The sequence below is a fragment of the Cryptotermes secundus genome, unplaced genomic scaffold (assembly GCF_002891405.2).
Source record: "Cryptotermes secundus unplaced genomic scaffold, Csec_1.0 scaffold247, whole genome shotgun sequence".
Classification (NCBI taxonomy): domain Eukaryota; kingdom Metazoa; phylum Arthropoda; class Insecta; order Blattodea; family Kalotermitidae; genus Cryptotermes; species Cryptotermes secundus.
This window is the reverse complement of record NW_019740656.1, coordinates 3,162,264-3,184,572: the sequence shown is the minus strand read 5'-3', so window position 1 is coordinate 3,184,572 and position 22,309 is coordinate 3,162,264. Positions and strand designations below refer to the sequence as shown.

Below are 22,309 nucleotides of genomic sequence, written 5' to 3'. Positions count from 1 at the left end.
AAACATCTTCACATAGGAATGTGTCGGATACTGACACTGCCATTTTCACCTAGGAACGTGATGGATGCTGAAGTTGGAACATATTTACCTAACCTAGGAATGTGATGGATGCTGAGGTTGGAACATGTTTACTTAGGAATGTGTCAGGTACTGAAACTGTAACATCCTCATCCATGGAGTGTCATACTGAGACAGGTACATTGTCACCTAGGAATATGTCAGATACTGAGATTGGAGCACCTCACCTAGGAATGTGTCAGGTATTGAAATTCTTACATCTTCACCTAGAAATGTGTCAGGTACTGAACTGGAGCATCCTCATCTAGGAATGTCTACCAAATTAACCTTTACTTCACTGGACTTTTTTCGCTCATGATCTTTTGATGCATCTGATGATCCCACATGCAGCAAATCATCTGAGTCAGTCAATCTCTCAGGGCATACAAATACAGCTGTAAATGAAAATATATATTGCATACAATATGTTCTGCATATAGTTCATATGTTTTGAACTGAATGAAAAGTTATTTAATCATTTTGATTGTTTACACTTACTTGGCTCTGTGCTCCTCTTAAGTACTGTGGCCTGCTACATGACATGCCCATTCTGTTTGCCCCCCACCCTTAACTTCTCTTTAATTATCTATGGTTTATTTAGTAATGCCTTCAATAGCTATCATTACATAGTGCAAGTAACAGGATAATTAGTGAATAATGAATTGAACAGGATGTGAATGGAAGTGGCCGTGACCTAATTTGAGGTATTATCCTGACATCCAAAGGGACTAAGGAAAACCATAAAAACTTTGTGGGCAGTCAGGGTTCAGGAGGACATATCAATCCATGATCTCACAAATGCTACTCACTTGACCACAATGCTTAGCATATTCAGATATTAAAGTATTTGTACGACGGGGTACCCAAAAGAAACCGAACTTATTTTTTTTTTAAACTTATTTATTCAAATTTTAAGCACAAACCTTCAATCCCCTTCAAAGTACTCTCCTCTTACACTAATACACTTGTTTAGTCTTTTATTCCATTTTTCAAGACATTGTCTAAATTCATCTTTTGAGATGCTTGACAGCGCCTCCATCATTTTTTTCCTTCACCTCAGCAACATCAGAAAAACGCTGAAAAAAAGTTTTGATCATTTTGGGACTCTTCTTTCAAAGCACAGTATGCTTCCACGCGACCTTGTTTTTGTTCAGCAGTCAACAGTCGTGGCACGAATTTCGCAGCCACCCTTTTCATTCCCAAATCTTCTGTCAAAATTCGCTAAACTGAGCTCCAAGTCACTCCCGACAGCTCCACAATTTCTTCAATGGTCCGTCGTCGATCTTCCTTGATGATTTCACGAATTTTTTCAACATTTTCATGTGTTCGGGCCATTGCAAAAACGACGATCACACAAAACAGTTGTCACTATAAACTCTGCCGAAACTAGTCCTTACCTTCTGAAGCAACGGTAGTCGGCTTATCGACTCAGGAATGTTAGCCCTATGCGCTCATAGCGGCAAAACGCGGTACTACAAAAGCTCTGCCCACAAAAAAATTAGTTCGGTTTCTTTTGGGTACTCCATCGTATGAGTATGGTCCATTTTGTACATGTAAAAATTCTCGATTTTGGAGATCATGAACTTAATTCTTCCCTGATCAAACATTATTTCAGTTAAGACATATTTTCTTAGCCCTAGAAGCTCCAGCCCTAGTTCCTACAGCACCAAACTGCCATTACAGGTTGTCAGAGATGCTCTTCTCTCATGGGACTATAAATTTATACAAAAGCTTCCTAAGAATTTCAAATGCATGAAAAGATTCCCTCGTGTTTTGTGACTATGTAGTTAGATAAAATGCCAACAGATGTCACAAGCTGTCAGATACAGCAATTTTCATGAAGGTGTAAATTTCTGCCACTTGGTACCCATAATATCATAGATGTGTAACACATTCTAATCATCACAGCCACTACATCCTGTCATGCGGACATGATGCCAAGCTCTATCTTCTGGTGGTAAAAGTAATTCTGCTCCAGTCCCATGCTTCTGTTTTGTCGCAGCCCCTCGCTGATGGCTTCTGCCACTTCGTGATGGAGGCTGGTTCAACTGACTGAAGCCGTCACTCTTATGAATATCCTGTTCATATTGGCGGTGACGGTGGTGACCAAGGAGAGGAGATCGTGACTGTGGTGAACCTTCTGCATCATCGTCATCTTCTCCGCAACTGTCAGAAGGACTCACTAATCGTTCACGCCGTTTCAGACTTGACTCCAAGCGTTGTAAGAACCTGAGATATAAGAACTCTATTAATGAAAGATCACTACAATCCTCACGTGCTGATCCTCCAACCCCTAACTTTGTACACTCCATCACTCCCTATTCCTCTGCCCCCACACTACTATCATCATCTATGCCTTATCCCTGCATCCATACCCATCCCTTCAACTTAACGCTCCCATTTACCTAATTCTGACCCTCAGGGGAGAGGGTAAATGCATACCGTATTTGATGGCCGATGGTTCTCAGCCTGCTCACTTTTCTGTGAGGTTTTGGTAGCTCATCGTGTGTCATTATCTTGGGCAGCATTTGACTTGTTACCTCCTGGAAATAAAGAAGGAACGAATAATACATAATGTAACCTAACCTAATGGCCAAGCCATGTAGTGCACACAGAACAAGTAATATATATGTAATGTTGGTGGGAAAACTTGTAAGAGGGTATTACTTGGAAAACATATTGCGACTTGGACGGCACAACACTCGGTAAACCCCCCCCCCCCCTTTTTCCAGCGGTGGCATAAGAGCACTTCCCACAGTGACGTAACAGGGGACACCGCAGTTACTACACAGCAATAAACAAGTCTTGGCAGCGTTGCCCAGCAACGCCTGTAAACACGGCGTTTATGCAACAGTGGTAGCTATCACATAACTGTTTTCTGTGTCGTCAGCGCGGAAGCTACATAACGAGGAGAATTACCAGAGTAACCAGTCAGTTGTAGTCTAGCATTCGCCAGAGTGAGTTGAAGTCCACTGTTATTGAGTTGTATTGAGTGAAGGGAAATGACTACAGGAGAAGTATCTGTGATACTGCAAATGACAGTAATTGTGAAACTGTAAATTGTGTAACTGTAAGAGCGAGTGCGGAATAAATTCGCTAGATCCAAACGGTGTGAAGTTATTTGTCACGTGACCTACACAACATGTGACAATATATAAAAAAGAATTGCAATAGAATTTATAGTAGACAGGGGCATGTATTTATTTAATTCATTTAATTGTAAGATTTGAGGCTTTTTAGTAGCTCAGACAAAATAATGTTGCATGTTACGATGTTTAATGAATGATGAATCTTTTTTTCTTCTTCTTTCAGTTTTTTACTAATTGCAAACATACATAATGGCAGAACAGCAATGTTAGCAACAGTTCCTCTACAGACATACTATGCAGCACTATGGTATACTTACATGATTTGCATTCTTGTATAACAAGGTAAATAAACTACATACATCATTAAAAATCAGGCTCGTATGCTGCAACTACTATGTGTAGTTTCCACTAATGAATTACTAAACTCTAAAATTTGGGGACTAGATGCTAAAGACTGATTTTACTGCAGTATTCTAGGCACTACTACCCCACTATTGTAGGGCTCTCTCAGCTGCAATTGAGCAGACTCTGATCTGGATTATGACTGTGTATAATGTTGTAGGCTGACACTGATGTTCTAGAGGAACATGCTACACCCATATCCAGGACTGAAATACGTATGAGGTGGTTGGGATCGGTATACACTTCGCAAGGAGAGTGGTCACTCAGATATGTGGAGCAGGTGAAGAAATATGGCCCAGTCTGGGCCAGTAGGAATGATAGGAAGGAATTCTCCCTCTGTTGTTCCCGCTGACCCAGAATGCACTCAATTTCCTTGTCCCCTTCCACGGGTTTGAGTGGTGGTCACCTTTCTTGCAGCCAGTCTATATAACCAATTGATTCCACACTCCCAGAGTCGGGAGACAGAAAAATATGGTCATGAGTACCACAGGACTCAGAACCAAGAATGTGTTGGCGAGGAATTTATGTGACCTGACCCTATTCCTACACGCTTTAACCCTGAAGATGGCAGCATGTTCCTCTGAAATGCTGGTATCCATCTACATGATTATATGGCATACTAACCCAGAAGAAGACAAACACTACAATTACAGTGATTTGTTACTATGCCTTATACTAAGTTTCTTGTTATAAATTTTTTGTGAAAATTTCATATTAAATGTGGTTATTATTTTATGTTAAGCATTAAGCATGAACTATACTAGACATATGTCCTGAAGGGACTTAGCTGGCTGACTAAAACTAAATGACACAATGTTACAAATAATATATTGATCAAAATTACATTCTCCTCTTTACATAAGTTTCTTTCTGAGATATGAGAGTGCAGCAAATGATGTAACAATCCTGGTTTAACCAGCGTACAGTGCCAGCTCAACCACACACCAACACTCGCATCTAGAAACATGATTAACAAGCAATCACAATGGTATTACACAAAATGTTTGGAATTTCTTCCTAGAAAATAAATAAATAAATGAAATGTAAGACTTTGAAACAATAAAATGATGGATGAACCTTGAAATATATGCTTACTTTTCTATTTCATGGTATTTACTAAGGAACCATTTGAAAATTTGTATGAAGATAGACCATAAGGATACCTATAAATTAAGTATGAAGCATTATTTATGCTACTTCTATGATAACAATTGCAAACACAGTGGAAGGGAGAAAATTAAAAGAGGTTTCAATGGACAAATCTAACTTTACGGAAATCTGTTCTATCAAAAATTATGCGCAGAAATTTAGAATTAATTTGTATAATTACTCATTTGCAATGCAAGCTGAGGTTTTCATTGCATTCAGTATTAAGATTATGATGAAGTGTGGTAGATAAGTACTTCCATTTCAAAGGAACCTGCTGTCTCCATCTTCAGGGTAGAAGTGTGAGTCCCTCTTTATGGCATCACATCCCAGAAGACCTTAATATTATTAACTCACAGTTGGAAGAAGCCTCACCATATACTCATATGCAGACCAAAACATCTGAAGCACAGTAGGCATTGCAAGTACTTCCCACAGCTTCATCTTATGACATAAAGAACTTGTTGATCTAAAGATGTAACACAAGACTGGTCTCACAACAACTACACTGTTTGTGAAGAATAATGTGGTGTACTATACCTCTCCTGTATCCTCTCCAGATGCTTCGACAGAGAGTTGTCCCTTACTGTCATTTCCCCATTCTAAATCTGTTTGCCCCGTAAGTGGACTAGGCCAAGACATGCGGTCAGGATTGATGATTTTCTCTGATGAACTGTGAAGTTCCCTGCAAAATGAGTACACATACTCTGTGCTCTGTGCTCTTGTGATATGAACAAGGAGCAAATAAGTAACAATATTTGAAATGCACATGTTTAGAATTATTAATGTTGTTTATGACATATGATTTAAAGTTTACACAGTGAACATACCTGACAAAATTTTCTCAGGTGGTCTCCCATGTGAAGATGGAATTAGTATGCAGTATTTTGGAGACAGAGCCTGGCTACAAAACACTGGAGACTAAAGTCCAGCTTCACAAGACTGACTGCCAATTATGATGAAAATGATATGAGATAGAAACTAAACTTCCTTCTCATAATTTTGCTGATGACCAGACAAGATTTGTTGATCATTTGAGCAATGTGAAATACCCAGTTGTACAAAAACTATATTACAAATACCTTCCAATGAAAGAATCATCATTAAAAAGTATTCTTACCTGGTTGAGGTGACACTCTCTGAAGACGATGAAGAACTGATACGTGGCTGAGTACGGGTTCTTGATCGCTTGGGGCTGGGTTTGCGTGGAGCTGTGGGACGGTAATACTGTTCCTTTCCAGGGACATCCAGGAACGTTGTTACTTTAGTGGGGCTAGGAGTTTTATTACCTCCAACTGCACGAGATGCTGATCTTCGTTCTCGCCTTCGACCTGTTGACTTACGATGATGTGCTGTTGTGTTTCCCTGAACTCGGTTCAGGGGACAGTCTGAACTAGGGCAGTCATACAGCCCATCTGAGTCTGTAAAAGGCAACTGATCTGACTTGTGTCGGCCATAAAATAATGGCGAAAAGCGTCCAAGCCCACCCATCTTATCACTGAGTGGACTTTCACTGCGCGAGCTCACTGGGCTGAGGTGCTTTTCACAGCCACCTGGATCTCCTTGCACTACGATGGCTGGGAGCTGTAGGGAAGACTTACTGCTGTGTATGGAGGATGGGGCCAACAGCTTACAGCAGTCCAAACCAGTGTCAACACTGCCAAACTTAGTGACAGGAGAAGCTGACAGTAATGGCAAGCCAAGAAGTGTCTTCCCATTCTCCAGAAGGTCTTTACCTATAAACACTTCTAATTCCTTTGCACTTTTCAGTTCTCCTTCCTCTATCTTTTCATCCAGGTGATCTGTACCTATCCCTTCATCATTGGACTCCAAAAAGAGGTCATCAGACAGTGTTTCGGAATCTGAGCGCCCTCTGCAATGGCCTCCTTGCACCCCGTGGCTCTCAGGAGGTTTCTCAGCTTCCACCTCACACTGGCTGGAGCAGGTTGTGCCCTCAGGAGTGCGGAGTAGAGGCGAGGGCTTCCTCTGAGTGAGGCTGTGTCCAGGAAGGATTGTGGTGCCAGGAGCACAGCCTGAACCTGGAGGATCTTCCACTTCCGATGGACAGAGCGGGTTATTTGAGCCACAACGAGATGGTCCAGGGCTTGCCATGGAACTATATCCTGACGAACTAAGATTGGACTCAGAGGCTGTGCGGTCAGCACGTGAACACATGGAAAATGGGCTGAGGTAACACATGCCTACACTACTGCCCCCTGGAACACCTAGATGCACTCCTCCAGTCTTGGCTGCGGGAGAGATGGATTCTGTGTCCGACTCAGCCTCACTCATGTTGCAGGTAATGGTGATGAGTGGTGGGGGACAGGGTAAATCCAAGGAGTTTGGTTTGTCCAGTTCTTTGAGCAGACGACGTGGGCCTTTCCCTGGGAAAGGGAAGCTTGTTTCCATGTGACCCCCTCGCTGAGGCGGTGGAGAGCCGGGGAGATATATGGATGGAACGTGATGTGTAGGTGATGGCTGCTGGATTGTAAGAAGTGGGATCACTGGCTGAGACCTGACAGGTTCACTGTCACAGCAGCCTGTCTCACCACCAGAACACTCCTCACTGTTCTCCCCACCAGCAGAGACTTCATCATCATCCACCACCAACACTGGACTGAAACTGTTGCATGGGAGAGGCGGGGACACCTGGAAAAGAGAGGGACCCAATTCATTTCTCGATATTCTACTGCATTATTTCCATCAGGTGTCCCTGTCCTCTTCTTCAAATTTATGAATAATCTTCATAATAAAAATACAGATATTTCAGTATCACTGTTTTGGTGGGATTCTTAACACAAAGGTGACTGGGTACATTTTTCTATCCCCCATCCCTCAGAACACACCTAAACCATTCATTTTTGAGTGATAAAAAAGGAATATACACACCTTACATGTCCACAAGATAAAAAAGGTAAAATTGTACCTGTGCTTAACTAATTAAGCATGACACCATGGAGACACATGGGGGAGTGAATGTAAAGAACTACATTTTCTTGGCCTCAGCTATACTTGGAGGTGAGTGGTCAGCTTCAAGCCCCGGCCACTTTATCCTGGAGAAAGAGCCCCCAGTACCCACTGGCTAGGAGGCTGGGTGGGCTCCAGAACTGGTCTGGACAACGCGGAGAAGGGGAAAATCTTGCTCTTACCTCGATTCAAACTCAAATCCCTCGGTCATCCAGCCCATAGCCAGCAACTATACTGACTAAGCTACTCTGGCTCCTACATGTCCCCAAACAGAAGTATTACTAAATCCATGGAGACAAGTTCTTCTTGAGAACCCAATAGTTACTCAACCACTGAAGAAATTCCCAGCAGTTTATGGATCCAAAATGTTGATTACTGTGTTCACAAGAGACCACAAATGGTTCTTATCCTAAGCCAGATGAATCCAGTCCACATATTCAGATCCATTTTAAGATTATCCTCAAATCTATGTCTAGGTCTCCCTAGTGGACTCCTTTCAATCAAAACTTTATGTGCACTTCTGTTTCCTCTCATGTGTGCTATATGCCCTGCCCATGCCATCCTCTTTAAAAATACTAAGATACACTGAAAAGTGCTCTTAGAAATACATAGTTACATGTATGAGAGCTTTAATTAGTGGCGCCTGTCACATAAAGGTGGCCATAGTGCAGTGTTTTGGCCCACTGCCAATGGTCTAAATAAGATGTGAACAAACAAGTGTACTGAAGCTCCTTAAAAAAAGCTGTCTATGAGTGTAAATAAGTGAGCACTTTGCCAAGAAACACATAGGGAAGTGGAGGTAGAGCTGCACCATTCTTGACCTCGACTATAGATGGAAGTGAATAGTCAGCTTCATGCCCCTGTCGATTTACCCACTGTACCCACTGCATAGGAGGCTCAGTAGGCCTCACATCCTGCCTGTGAAGCTCCTAAGGACAATCATACAAGTATATGTATATCTCTCAAAACCGATCCTAATTCTTTTCTGTATTCATTCTGATATGCATCTCGCCTATCAGCTGTCTCATACACCAGATAAAACCACATGCACATGTGCACACACATGTACACAATGATAGTTTGTGAAATTTTGAGCTGAAAAATGTAGTGTAATGGTTTCTGAAATACCAGAATAGATGGATAAATAGATTTTGATATGATATAAGGCTAATATGTGCCAACTTGAAGCAATTAAGTACTGAAGGTTGATAGTAGCTTTCTTCACTTCATCTATGAGTTGTGAAGGGTGCCTCTATGGCAGCCCTGTCCAACGCGGTGCCCGTGGTATATTTTTCTGGCGCCCTCCGTAACCACATATAATTGAGCCGATTTTTAATATTAATTCAAATTGTAAGACAAGAGACATTTTTGAATGTCTGAGCACTGTTAAATATTTTCGAAAAATTTTATTATTATTGTTTTTTATTATTATTATTATTAGTAGTAGTAGTAGTAGTGTGTGGTGGCGCCCGCACCTCCATAGGCATCAGTGAATTGTGACCGAGTACATAAGAACGTTGGACAGCACTGCTCTATGGCCTCTCCCCCCCCTCTTCACCATGTATATATTCAGGACCTAGATTGACAGTACCAACCCTCCTCTTCTAAGAAACTTTGTCACTTTGAAATCAGCAAATTTCACAGATGTGGAAAATTGTATAAATTTAAATTCTGCATTGTCTCACAATTGGCTCTCTGTAATGATGCAAAAGGAACCTTAAATCAAGAGTAAGACTGTTTGGGGTAGCTGCAGGCAACTATTAAAATGCTGGGGTTCTTTTGTGTCTGGTGGAATACAGCAAGATTAAAAGGAAGCAGATGCTACCATGGCACATTACAACCACTACATACAGGTGAACACACCGCAGTAACTTCCCTGAAAGCTGTGTGTTGGATACGGTCAACAAATTATTGCTACTAATAAACCCAGGAGCACTGCCTTTTGTTGCGAGATTGGAGAGCTAAACTTTAAAAATACTTCACTGCATCCTTTAATTTTTAACTTATAATTTTGTAGAAATCCTATGGTGTCCACCTTCACATAATCACAATCCATCATAAAATACAAAATATAACTTTCAAGAAGCTCTTTTAATAAATATTTCTCATGAAAATGATGACAGTTGATGACAGACAGAAAGTTGTTGGCAGATCCCATTAGCAGAATTAGTACGCCTGCAACCAGCATGTATGGAACCCTATCAGAGCACTATATTACCATAATCTCATGCATCATTACAGTTATGTCATATAAGGGGTTAAGAAACATGTTTTGAAATACACAGAAGGTCAAGCTTACATTCATTGTGAATGGAAGTGGCAACTGGATTGTGTGTATTGCCTTGGTTTCTTCACTTTCATCAGGAGCAGCAGAAGCAGTTGGGTATGACTCACACTTAGAAACCTTGTCTGTCACCTCTATTGCAACCACTTCATCCTCTTCTTCTTCCTCCTCATCATCGCTGTTTGTGATTGTGATACAGGGCAGCTGGACTGAGTCACCAGCTACAGAGTCCACTATGTTAATCTGATCATCTCTGCTTCTCAAATAAGGAGGAGCACTTCGAGGCATGATGGGTGTAAGGGCAGGAGATGGGGAAGGGGTTGCAAGTGGAGTCGGAAGTTCTCGGATAGGTGAGAGACATTTATTGATTCCACTGCTGGGTATTTCCAACAAGATTGTTGGAGGCTGAAGCAGATTGCCGCTTCCACTGATGGTCTTGTTTGCACTAAGGGCATCCAACACCGGGACTTCTATAGTGTTGCTGTTATGGCGATAGAAGGGATGAGGTAAGGGAGGGGAGTCTATTGTGAAGCTGGAAGATGATACTGGTGTGGGGACAGATGACGTGGAGGACTCATCAGAACCCGCAGCGTCATCCTGAGGACTGGACGCAGTTGGAGTGGTGGATGAAGATGTCTTGTGCAAGGCTGAACCCGAAGTGGCAGAAGAGAAGTTACGGAACATCGCCAAGATTGAGTCAGCACTTGGATTCTTGACTGGTCTCCCAGTCTGCTGCAGCAACCGGTTGGGGCGGCGGTTGGCTAGCACCTCTGTTACCGTCTGTCCGCATCCAAGCAGGGGAAGGGTTGTATCCAGACTTGACATGGAATCACTTCCTTGGTTACTGCTGGTACTGTGTGGTGACCGACCGTCAGTAGCTGGGGAAGGTGGAGTGCTATTTGAGCGAGGCAGACCAGACAGCTGCGGGTGGCGAGTCTGGTTTCCTTCAACCTGTAATGAGACATAAAAGATTCTGAAACTTATTCATATAAATTCGCGGTATGCCTGCCATGGTAGCCAAGCGGTTTAAGGCATGTACTGTCTTCGCTCACTTGGAAACTGGGTTCGTGGGTTTGAATCCCACACAAGGCATGAATGTTTTATATGTGCACATGTTGTTTCTGTGTTTGTGTTATCCTGTGGTTAGGGAGAGGCCTTACAACAAGCTGATCACTTGTCCCAGGAGTCCTACCATCTGTAAAATGATCATGAACCTGAAAAATCACAGGCCAGGGCCCAAGGGGGCTGTAGAGCCAGTGAAAAAAGAAAAAAACACAGTATGAGTCTAATTACAGAGTAAAATATTTCCATTATTTTTACATGACTGTTCCTAACATTCTGGCAATTTCTAGAACCCTCTTACTTACACGTACAAAGACAGAAATGCAAACTAATGGGGTGGGACTGCACTGTCTGGCCTGTGTGTACCTCTCATCTAGACCCTTCCCCTCCCCAAGGCACCAGTATGGACTGGCCTGCATGTGCAGTACTCAGATGCACTGGAATGTTTACAAAATGGCTGAGATTGCCTGCCTTCCCTGTGGGTGAGGTGGCAGAGATCTGAAGCTTCAGTTCCCAGTTCAGTGCAATGCAGTCAAGAAGAGAAGAGGTGAATGAGTACACTGCTGTTACCAGATGTGTTGCTGAGAATTAATTGATCTTACAACCATAAGTGATTATGGATGGCAGGACAGTAGCTGCTCCATATGTTAATACTTGCTACAATATTTTTAATACTTCAAATAAATACAAAGATGTAGGCATGTGAAGAGTTACTTATAAGTTTGACCATAGACACACACACACACACACCTGACAGAATGTAAGAATGAATTATGGGAAGTACATAAATACAAGTGGCATTAAATGGAATATATCTGAAAGTAGTGTATAGTTTCTGTGTTTTAGGAATGATGAAAACATTAAGTATAAATGTAAGACTACAATGAGGATTAAAATTTGCCAATGGTGAAAACAATCTATAATAAGGGATCTTCATAATCTGTACAGTTACCTTAGTACTGTAAAAAGAGTGAAATGAGGAATGTTAAGATGGGCTTGGGACAAAACAAATTTGGGAGACATGAATTGCATACAAAATTTTAACTGGGAAATCTCCTAAATTATGGTCAATTGAAAGACAGAGAAGATGATGGATGGGTGAATGTAAGGACATCCCTCAGTTCTACTATCAGACAGTTAGACAAATTGCAGGCATTCATGATGTGCACATGCAAATCTGACGTTTTATCTGACTCATACACTCAAGAAACATGTGGTGGGAAATATTCCCTGCACTTTAAGATCTTATGGAGTTTTATATTTATTATTTATCAATGAAAGAACAAAANAAGACTGCTTTCTTCAAAGAACAAAAGGTCTGACAACTTAAAATGGTGGCTTCACATTGTAGGAATTATAGTATGCACTCCTAGGGTTAAACAAAAATTGGTTTCAGATGATTGGCAGTGAGAAATGAATGTAAGGAGCATAGCAACGGTAATAACATTGACCCAGAATGAAGGTCAGTGGCGGAAAGACTGAGAAATAATGGAAGAATCAAGTGAGAAAGGACAAAGAAAGAAGAGGATAGATATGGGAGAATGTGGTTGGTTCTGAAACTGTAGAACAGACAGGGGCAGAGACTTCTGTCTGAAGCTTGATACCTGCAAGAAAACTGTAACAAGAAACATAAGAGTTACAAGCAGAATTCTAATACACTCAGTTCTGACAATGACATGAGATTTGTATATCACTGGAGATAAGTCTAATTACAACGATTACCTCTGATCCAGAACTCATTTCTGCAGACACTTTGCTGAGAAGCCTTGCAAAAGTAACCTTCTTCTCGAATTTGGTATCGATGCTCGACATGGCGGCAGTAGAGGGCGCCGACTGCGAATCTGACACAGCTGTGCTGAATGTTGTTTCTGTCTCTTCTCCGTCTGCTCCTCCCTCTTTCTCCTTATCAACCTGTTTCATTTTCCGTTCACTGAGCTGGATCAGCTCACCCAAGCTCACTTTCCGTGGATTGTGTTGATTTGCTGAGGGAGTTATAAGTTGCTGGAGGATCTGCTTCTTTTCAGAAATGTTTCTCTTAGTTGGTGTCGAATTGTTGCGTTTCTTATGTGGGGACGGAGTCCCTGGAGAATAACAAAAGATTCTTGATGGCATATGTTTGACAGATTTTGAATATAATGCATTAAAACAGTGGGGAGCAAACTTTAAATTACCCAACCCATCAGAAGTATGCTGGATAACTGGGTAACATGACTCACAAAAGTGGTATCCAAACTGAAAATGAGTTACAAATACACCAACCATTTGAGGTTAAAAGCACATATGACTTAATTGTTAAAGTGTGACATTAGAAACGACCCACATTAACATAGTTCTAGAAACGTTTCCCCTAGAAATTATAGAAAAATAAAAGTGGTGGGGGAGAAATATAGAATGCAATACTATCTGATAGGCCAATTATTTCTACTAAAATAGACAGGCTACTTCTTGACCCTGACTTCTTGTTTCTAAATGCAGTTCTTTTCCTTAGTTCCATATACAGCACTGCCAAGCAAAATAGTTGTAAAAAACATGCAGCTGCAGGGTGCGAGTAAATCCGTGGAACCTCGGATTCTGTCTTTGGTCATCTGATGCGAGACTCACTGTGGATGAAGTGTCACCAGAGCAAGCTTATCTCTAAGTTAAGCACAACAGACCACTGATGGTCGCAGTGCTAGTGCCAGTTTTATGGCTCACCCCTAATACTCATATCTCTAAGTTTATTCAGCCTCGAGATCAACTATCCTGACTACGATTTTTGTGATTTTACTCAGTCTCAGTCTCTGAGTACTTCAGTTTCCCCTGCCAATCTTCATTCCACCAATTACTCCACAATCACCCTCACCTATCATATGGGGCTGGTACAATATGCCAGAAGTGGCCGCAGTACAAGTGACTTAGTCCAACCCCACTAGCAATAAAAAAAAGTTCAGGAAAAGCCTGCAATACTGGATGAACTCCATCTTCAGGGCTGAAGAGCAACAAAGCAAAAAAACAGCAGAACAAGGCAGTATGATGATCATGCTAAACTTGCTAACTGCATTCATTTCTGCTTGCTGGTTTCTTTCTTATTTTACCCTTTCACCCTGAAGACAGACACAATATATTCCCCTGAAACGTCAGGCTCTCCTTAACTACGTGGTGTTACAACACAAAGGACCATGCTCTTTGCAGTCCCTGCTGTGAGAACCGCAAATCCAAACTTGAAGCACGCTCTTGTGTTCCAACGTGTGCGTCTTATTTCCCATTTCAAATACACTACTTAGCTACATCTACACTACATTTGAGTTATTCAGACATGCCGTTATCAGCTTGAATATTTAGGTTCAGAACTACGCTGAACTAATATCGATTAAGTGCAGAATATACCAAGTTGCAGAATACTGTGTACTCTTACATTTAACAAGACTCAATCAGTGCTCTACATATGCTAATTATCTGTGTTTGAAGCACAAGACACCCTACCTAGGATAGGAAATAAAAAGAAAGATATTCAACATAACTCTGTAGCATAATGGGCAGCACTGAGGCAATTGTTCTCACAAGTGTACATCTCAGCACACAGCTACACAGCAGCCAGTGGTAATTTCTCTGCTTTATAAGTTCCCCTCTGTCTCGAGAACAGATGATGGAAATTACAGTGAAAAGTATTCTGTGATGTCTAAACCAGCATCATCATAAAAACACTTACTTCAAGGAAACTTTTATTAAGCTGTATTGTGAATATCTGTTATCATCTCCTGAATAATATTCACAGACAGAAATAATATAATAATATACATATAAATAACTTCCAATTTCTGTCAGACTTAGGAATCATTAGGATATGTGGAGAATCTAAACTATCTTCAGGTATTGCAAGGATGTGGAGAAAATCTATACTTATCTTCTACTGTTGTCATGCTACAGGTATAACTGAAACTATCTGCTTCCACTGTTAGGATATGGACAAACAAAACTATCATCTGATGGTGCCAAGATACTGGGATACCCTATACTATTTTATGTCATTCCTATGATACTAGGAAAACTTAAATACTGGCTGCACAACAGATGTGATGCTGAAAAATTTGTAACTGAGTGTCTTGCAAATGATACATTTTTCATTTCAAACAGATCTGAATCATAATGAAATATGTGTAAAGCTCTTGTAATTTGTCTTCAGAAAAGGAAAACTACCCAAAACCATACAACATATGTATAACATAAATAATGAGTTAACAGGAATTTACAACATATAGCAAAAAGAGCAGGCAGTGTAAGAGACTGACAAATACATTTACAGGTCATTTTGGCTAGTCTAAAAGGTACAAGAAACAAAATATCCAGATGAGGAAATGGTCTAACCATTAATTTGTGAAATAACATAAAAGTCCAGTAGAAACAGTAAAACATGAGTAATGCTCAGACAAGATGTTTATCTTCTCAAATGTAAATGCAATACCATTAATGCAATTAATGAAATTATGAGATTTTTTTTAGGTATGAAAATTGTTAATAAAACAGAAAAAAATAAAAGATATCAGTATTAATTCTTTCTCCATTGATAACTACATTGTAGACATTCCACAAATCTGACGGAAGTCTGGGGATTTCTGCTCTTCAACTTGCCTACACCAAACAAATTTCTGTTCAGCATAATGTATTCATTTATCCATGCCTTCACAGGTGAAAAAGTAGACTATGTGTTTTGGATTAGGTTAAATGTCTGACAAGCAAGACTACACAATAAATGTTTCTTGGATGATTACTTTAGGAAAAGTTTTAGGTTTTATGAGTCATAGCTGTTTGCAAAATACATTAACATCTACGAAAAGTTCCCAACAAACTGTAATTATCAAATCTTCTGTTAATTACTTTGGACTTACAGCATGGAATTTCAGAGTTCCTGTACTCCCTACTTCATAGAATTAATGTAAAATTCTTGGTGAAAACAGGATAGTATTTTTGAGTTCGATGCTGTTAAGATTCTGTAGACTCATTTACCTTCCATGATGCTTAATTTATTACTTTATAGTACAAAAACTTAATCTAGGGACTATCATCACTAATAGGAGGGCATTATATTTTACAGAGGGGCACATGATAGTGTAGTCGGTTGAGGCACTATGCTACAAGTCAGAAGGTCGCAGGTTCAATTCCTAATAGGGTCATTAGATTTTTCAATTGACCTAATCCTGGCCCTGGGGTCGACTCAGCCTCTAACAGAAGTGAGTACCAGGAACCTTCCTCGGGGGTAAAGGGCAGGCGGCATGTAAGGCTGACAACCTCACTGCCATCTGTGAGATGACTGTCTAGAAAATGTGGAAGCCTTGACGTCTCACAACTCTACGGGCCTCCACGGCCTGTTACAGGGGCAGCATACATTACATATAAAGTATTTCTGTTCTTCCGGTTCGCTTTTGAGTGAAAGATGATATTATATGTTTAATTAATGGCATTACAAATTCACTAAAATAATTAAAATTCTGTAGGAAGACAGAGTTTATTCTAGAAAATTAATTTTAAACTGTTGTTTTTGCAAAAGTCTCTAGATACATTTGGTCTGGCTGCCCACCAAGTGAGATTAAGCAGTCTAATTCTGAAGAATGTCAACGGAGTGGACTGATGTTCCCGATGATAAGATTACATCGAGAATAATGAGGGCCAACCAAGGACATAAGATTAAACCTCGAATCTTAAACACAGTGGGAACCTACAGTTCCTGTAACTCATAATGATTACAATATACTACCTATTAGCATTTCTGATACACAACATTGTATTTCTAAGCAAGTTGGCACAAGCAGCAATACTTCTGACCCATATTCCAAAGGTGTCCACATCGAATCTTGTCTGGAACACTGAAAATTCTAAGATTCTTTAGTTTTCCTTAGTGCCTCCAGTCACATTCCTGGAGGTCCTTCACAGTTTTCCTTAGTCCCTCCAGTCATATTCCTGGAGGTCCTTCACTGTTTTCTTTAGTTCCGCCAGTCACATTCCTGGAGGATATTCAGTTTTCCTTAGTCCCTCCAGTCACATTCCTGGAGGCTCTCCACAATTTTCCATTCACATTCCTGGAGTATCTCAAATCAGGTCATGACTGCTTCCTTGCACATCCTTTCAAGCTCATTATTCACTACAAGCCAATCATGCAATGCTAAATGAGAGGGTCATTAAATTACAAATAAGTAAAAATATGAAGTGTTCTATCTTCTGGAATACAACGCCATGTAGTCTACTGAAAGTCAGCTGATGTTTCTGGCGAACATGTCAGCTCCAGGATTGAAAAACAGGTAAAGGTAAAAGGATAAAGTTATCCCTGTACAGGCCGTGAAGGCTCATGGGGCTGTGAGATGTTAAGGTTCCCACATTTTCTCTAGACTATTGGCTGACAGATGGCAGTAAGGTTGCCAGGCTTACATGCCAGCCACCCTTATCCTCCAGGAAGACAGGTCAAGCCAGAAAAGAGCATAAAGCAGGTAGCAAGCAGACCCTGAAGATGGTGGTGATATGTTTCCCCAGAACATCAGTACACTTTCAAAAGACTGCATGGAGTTATACCCCAGAATACAGAACTCTTTATAACGACTGCTGCAAGAACCTCAAATCCTAAATAACATCATATTAAACATCCTTGTTTTCAATGTCAGGAAAACCCGCCACAGAATTACAGTTTGTTAGGAACTTGAGTATGTTTGTGCACACTATAACCACAGGTGTGAACCTACCAGCACACACTAATACACACAACACCGACACGTGGATTGAGTGGTCACGACAGGGAGGTAAAGTGACAGTCAGAGAAGAGAGGCATTGCCACAGACTCCTACTGCTACAACACGCAGACAAGAGACGGGAGAGAACTGTACAACATTCAAACTGTTCAACCCAAGTCATCAGGCTCTTTCTCTTCTTGTTAATTTTTCATGACATATAACCAAGCCTTTAGTTCATAATGCTGTGAAATAATGGTGTTTCATTATTTAAGATACTGTACATAGAGGTCATTTCCATTATAGAACAATGAAATATCAGCATATTTATGCCAACTTTATTCATCCTATGACAACTGCACAAAATATAATTTAAATTATTACAATTTAACACAGTGGCGGCTCGTAGCTAAAATTAGTGGGGGTGCTCCTCCAGAAGTGCACAGTTCCATACAAAGATTTGGCTACTAACATTAAGCTTAAGGATTATATATTGTATTGTACAAGTATAAAGAAAGAATTAAAGAAAAAAGGACTCATTATATAAATGTTATCGATAATATCAAGTGGAAATTGGGGGTGCTGCAATTCCTCAGTGCCTATACACGGGCCGCCCCTGATTTAACCTCATTTAATCCAGAAGAAACACAAATTAATCTCCATTAATTAAAACTGGAAACTACTTAATATTCTTACTAGTGCAACATCTGCTGAGAATTCAGTGGTCCCTTGTTTCTGTACTATTAACTTTCCCAGCTTTCTCCTCTGTTCCTTTCCAGTCCTACAAGTTACTGAATGATGCATGGAGGCAGATATTTAATGCCATCTCCCACGAATAACATGCACAAATTATAAAGCATCTCCAATATATAGCATATTACACTTCACACATCCAGATCAAATAATATCAAATACTCACAGAATGGCATAATACACAAAAGGAAAAAGACTGCTGGCTCGTTCGTGACCTTCTACATAACTTATGCTAAAGCACTATGTAAAGGCTTAATACATGTACTTCACTGACACTGTAACCTGAAATTGCATAATGACAACGATAACTCTTGTTCTTACAGAATCTCTTTATATATAAAAGAAAGGATATTATTTTTATAATGTTATGCCATAGCTCAGGTGGGTAGACACTGGATTCTTACTTTGAAGCTATGGGTTCAATTCCAAGTGACTTCATGTGAAATTTATGAAAAGAATGGGACTAGAGCAGGTTTTTCCCCAAGTTTCTTCAGTTTTCCCAAGTTATATTCTCTATACAACTGGCTCACAGATGGCGGTAAGGTTGTTAGCCTTACGTTCCGGCCGCCTTTTACCCATCAGGAAGATTCTTGGTACTCGTGTCTGTTAGAGGCTGAGTCGACCCCAGGGCCATATTGCCACTGGAAGCATTAGGTAAATTGAAAAAATAATCCCCCTCATCAGGATTCGAACCCGCAAGCTTCCAGCTTGTAGCACAATGCCTCAACCAACCACACTTACAGAAAATTAAATTTACTAATCTTTGACTTATCTGGGATCTTGTTCACAATGTATGTCAACTGGTAGGCACACCACCTGTGACCTGACTTATATATAACATAAAAACAAGAAAAGGATATGAAGAACACTGCAACATAATCAGAATTAGACAATTTTCATACTGACAAATCAGATCTGAGACCAGATTTCATTGTAAAAAAGGAATAAATTTGAAACTGTAAATAATTTAAGCATGTGTGCTAGTGTGGCCCTTTTCCAGTGCAATTCTTATCTCCTGTCCTAGAAATGTGTAAATGGCGCTGTGAGAGGAGAAAGAGCCTAATGCAATGGGTCAAACAGCTTCAAAATGTATAGCGCTCATGATCCAGCAGGACCGCAGAGGCAGCCAATCAGTTTCTGTTGTTTTGGAAAACAATACCGGTGGTTTAAGACTGATCTTACTTCTTGGTGGTGGTTTAAGCAAATCATCCAAACTAAATGTTCTCGATGTAGCTGATGCAGAGGTTTGGTGGTTGTTGTGGCCGTGTGGGCTGGTGAGGCTGAGGAGTGAGGGTTTGCGAATACCCAGGCGGCCAAATAGTGAGCGCGGGCACCCGGGCTGAGGGCTAGGAACAACCACCACTGTTGCCCCTCCTGCTGCAGCCAGCTGTTCACGGACAGATGGCGGGCGGGAATGTGAGCTGTAACCTGCGGGCAGAACAGATCGATGACAATGTACAGTCTTCCAAATCTTACTATCATAATATCAGGTGGACTACTCAAGGGAACTTCAATATGCAGCCTGCATGAAAGACTCAACCATTTGTGGAGGAGGTATTCTGGAATATGATTCTGTGTAGTCTCGTAGAAGTGGTGGAGGAACATACTGCCTCCATCTTCAGGGTCAAAGTAACACAAACTGGCAAGTAGCAAAGAACAACCCAAGTCAGCATACAGCTTGATGCTTGCTTTCTAATCACACAGCATTGCATATCAGAAGACAGAGGACAGTACTCCTCTTAGTGACAGCTGTGAGAACCAATATCAATATTATGGTCTTCTGAGATGTATCTTCAGGAAAGAAGTGAGAGGCAGAAGATTCCTCTGATATGTTGATAATGCTCTACAAGTTTTTATTATGTCACAGTCCAAAAGAGTGAGCCAGGACAGCACAGTCATTGTAGCAATTGGCTACAGACTGGAAGACCGAGGGGTCGGAGTTTGAGTCCCAGTAGGGTCAAGAATTTTCTCTTCTCCACTTTCTCCAGACCAGCTCTGGGGCCCATCCAGCCTCATATCCAATAGGTACTGGTGGCTCTTTCTCCGAGGGTAAAGCAGCCAGGGAGTGACACTGACCACTCACCTCCAGTTAGTGCCGAGGTCAAGAAAATGTGGATCTATACATCCACTCCCGATACCCCTTCATGGAGTAGGGGTAGTTAAGCATAAGGACAACTTTACCTTCGCCTCATAGTCCAGAGAACAACAATATTCTCAATCATGCATACAATTTTGGTGGAAAGATTCTCTTGGAATAGAGGCAGAAATGGAATGATAATATTAAAATGAATGTTAAAGAAACATATTTTCAGAGAATGGATTGACATGACGAGGGACTGTACCCAGTGACAAGATCTCTATCAAGAATGGTGATATATCTCTAGTACCAACAAATGTGAAAAAAACACATTCTTAGAAAATGTGAAATCTCGATAGCCTTCGTGTCCAAACTATTATGGATACAAATCGAGTTCTTCTTTTATTTCGTTCTACCTATGTTGGGTGAAACTTTATACTGAGAATTCAGAACTAGTTGACAGAAATACCTGTCCTGCTTCTGTCTGGTTCTTCTTCAAGCAGTTTCTCAAGCTTCTCAGGGAAGTGCCGTTTTGCACACCAGAACAGTCCAATTACACCCAGCACAACTGTTACTGTAATGAGACCTAACCAGAAAGGTTCATGAAGCATCCGTTCTGACAATGGCTTGAACGGAATGTGGAGCATCCTCCTCTCACATCGCTGGCCTGAAATTGAAAAGATTCATTCATCTGTGAGTTCCACGATAATTTGCAAATATTGAACAATCATCGGTGTCTATGCAAAACATCTTAAAATCATCCCAGGTTCAAATCTCAACCTGTCTATTAGATATTTTCATAAAGCGGTCCTTTGAGGCCATTTTCAGAGGCTCTACAATAATAGGAAATTGCTTTACAAGCGCTATAGATCATTGTATAATTAAAAGTTGTACAGTCAGAATTATAGGATAATTTGTAGATTTTTAAATATTAACAGAAAAGTTGTTTGTTTTTTTTTTATATTCCAACTTCTGATTGATAAGTTTTACTTTATGGTTTTACAGTTTTATAGGTTTATACTTTATAAGTGTATAATTTCTGAATATACAAAGATCTACAGCAATTGTACGGTAAGTCCTTTTCAATGTTGTGCCTCTAAAGATGTTGCAAAGGGCTCACAAATATAAGCCATATAAATAATTAATATATTTACATTAAACTTGTTTACACTTGATGGCTTGTCCAAGATTAATATAAGTACAAGAGTGAAATTTTTCATGTTAAAATAAGTTTTTCTTTCATTACATCTGACACCTTAAGACTCATGCAAACAAGTACTGATAAAAAAAATTGTTTCATTTTTCTCTACAGATGTGGTCTGAAACATTTTTCAAAAATATTTTCATAAATCTGGCTGTGATTAACAAACGAGTGGTGAATCAATGTTTCAACAGAACAAAGAGTGGGGTGCAGTCCAGCAGGGAGTAATCACATGATTTAGAAACCTGGGATATTAACTATGGGGGCACGTGGTAGCGTAGTTGGTTGAGGCACTATGCTACAAGCCGGAAGGTCGCGGGTTCAAGTGCCGATGAGGTCAGTGGATTTTTTCAGTTGAGCTAATCCTTCCAGCCGCACTATGGCCCTGGGGTGGATTCAGCCTCTAACAGAAATGAGTACCAGGAATTAATTAAATACTTTTCCTGGGGAGTAAAGCGTGGCCGGTGCATAAGGCTGACAACCTTACCGCCATCTTTGAGCCGACTGTCTGGGATAATGTGGGACCCTCAACGTCTCACAACCCTATGGGCCTTCATGGCCTGTTACAGGGATAGATTT

General features: G+C 40.6%; 1 protein-coding gene across 1 annotated transcript in view; it reads right to left on the bottom strand.

Annotated features, from left to right (window-relative positions):
• Positions 1-1,507: 1,507 nt before the first annotated feature.
• The window catches only part of LOC111872399, a 70,068-nt gene continuing 49,266 nt past the window's right edge, over positions 1,508-22,309 (bottom strand). The window contains exons 16-23 of the mRNA XM_023866251.2: positions 20,999-21,196; positions 19,635-19,880; positions 12,730-13,088; positions 9,961-10,896; positions 5,815-7,343; positions 5,235-5,379; positions 2,500-2,600; positions 1,508-2,286 (exon numbers count right to left, since the gene is read on the bottom strand). Of these exons, the coding sequence (XP_023722019.2) occupies positions 1,953-2,286; positions 2,500-2,600; positions 5,235-5,379; positions 5,815-7,343; positions 9,961-10,896; positions 12,730-13,088; positions 19,635-19,880; positions 20,999-21,196 (3,848 nt within the window). The 3' untranslated portion in view covers positions 1,508-1,952. The remainder of the gene's footprint in view (positions 2,287-2,499; positions 2,601-5,234; positions 5,380-5,814; positions 7,344-9,960; positions 10,897-12,729; positions 13,089-19,634; positions 19,881-20,998; positions 21,197-22,309) is intronic.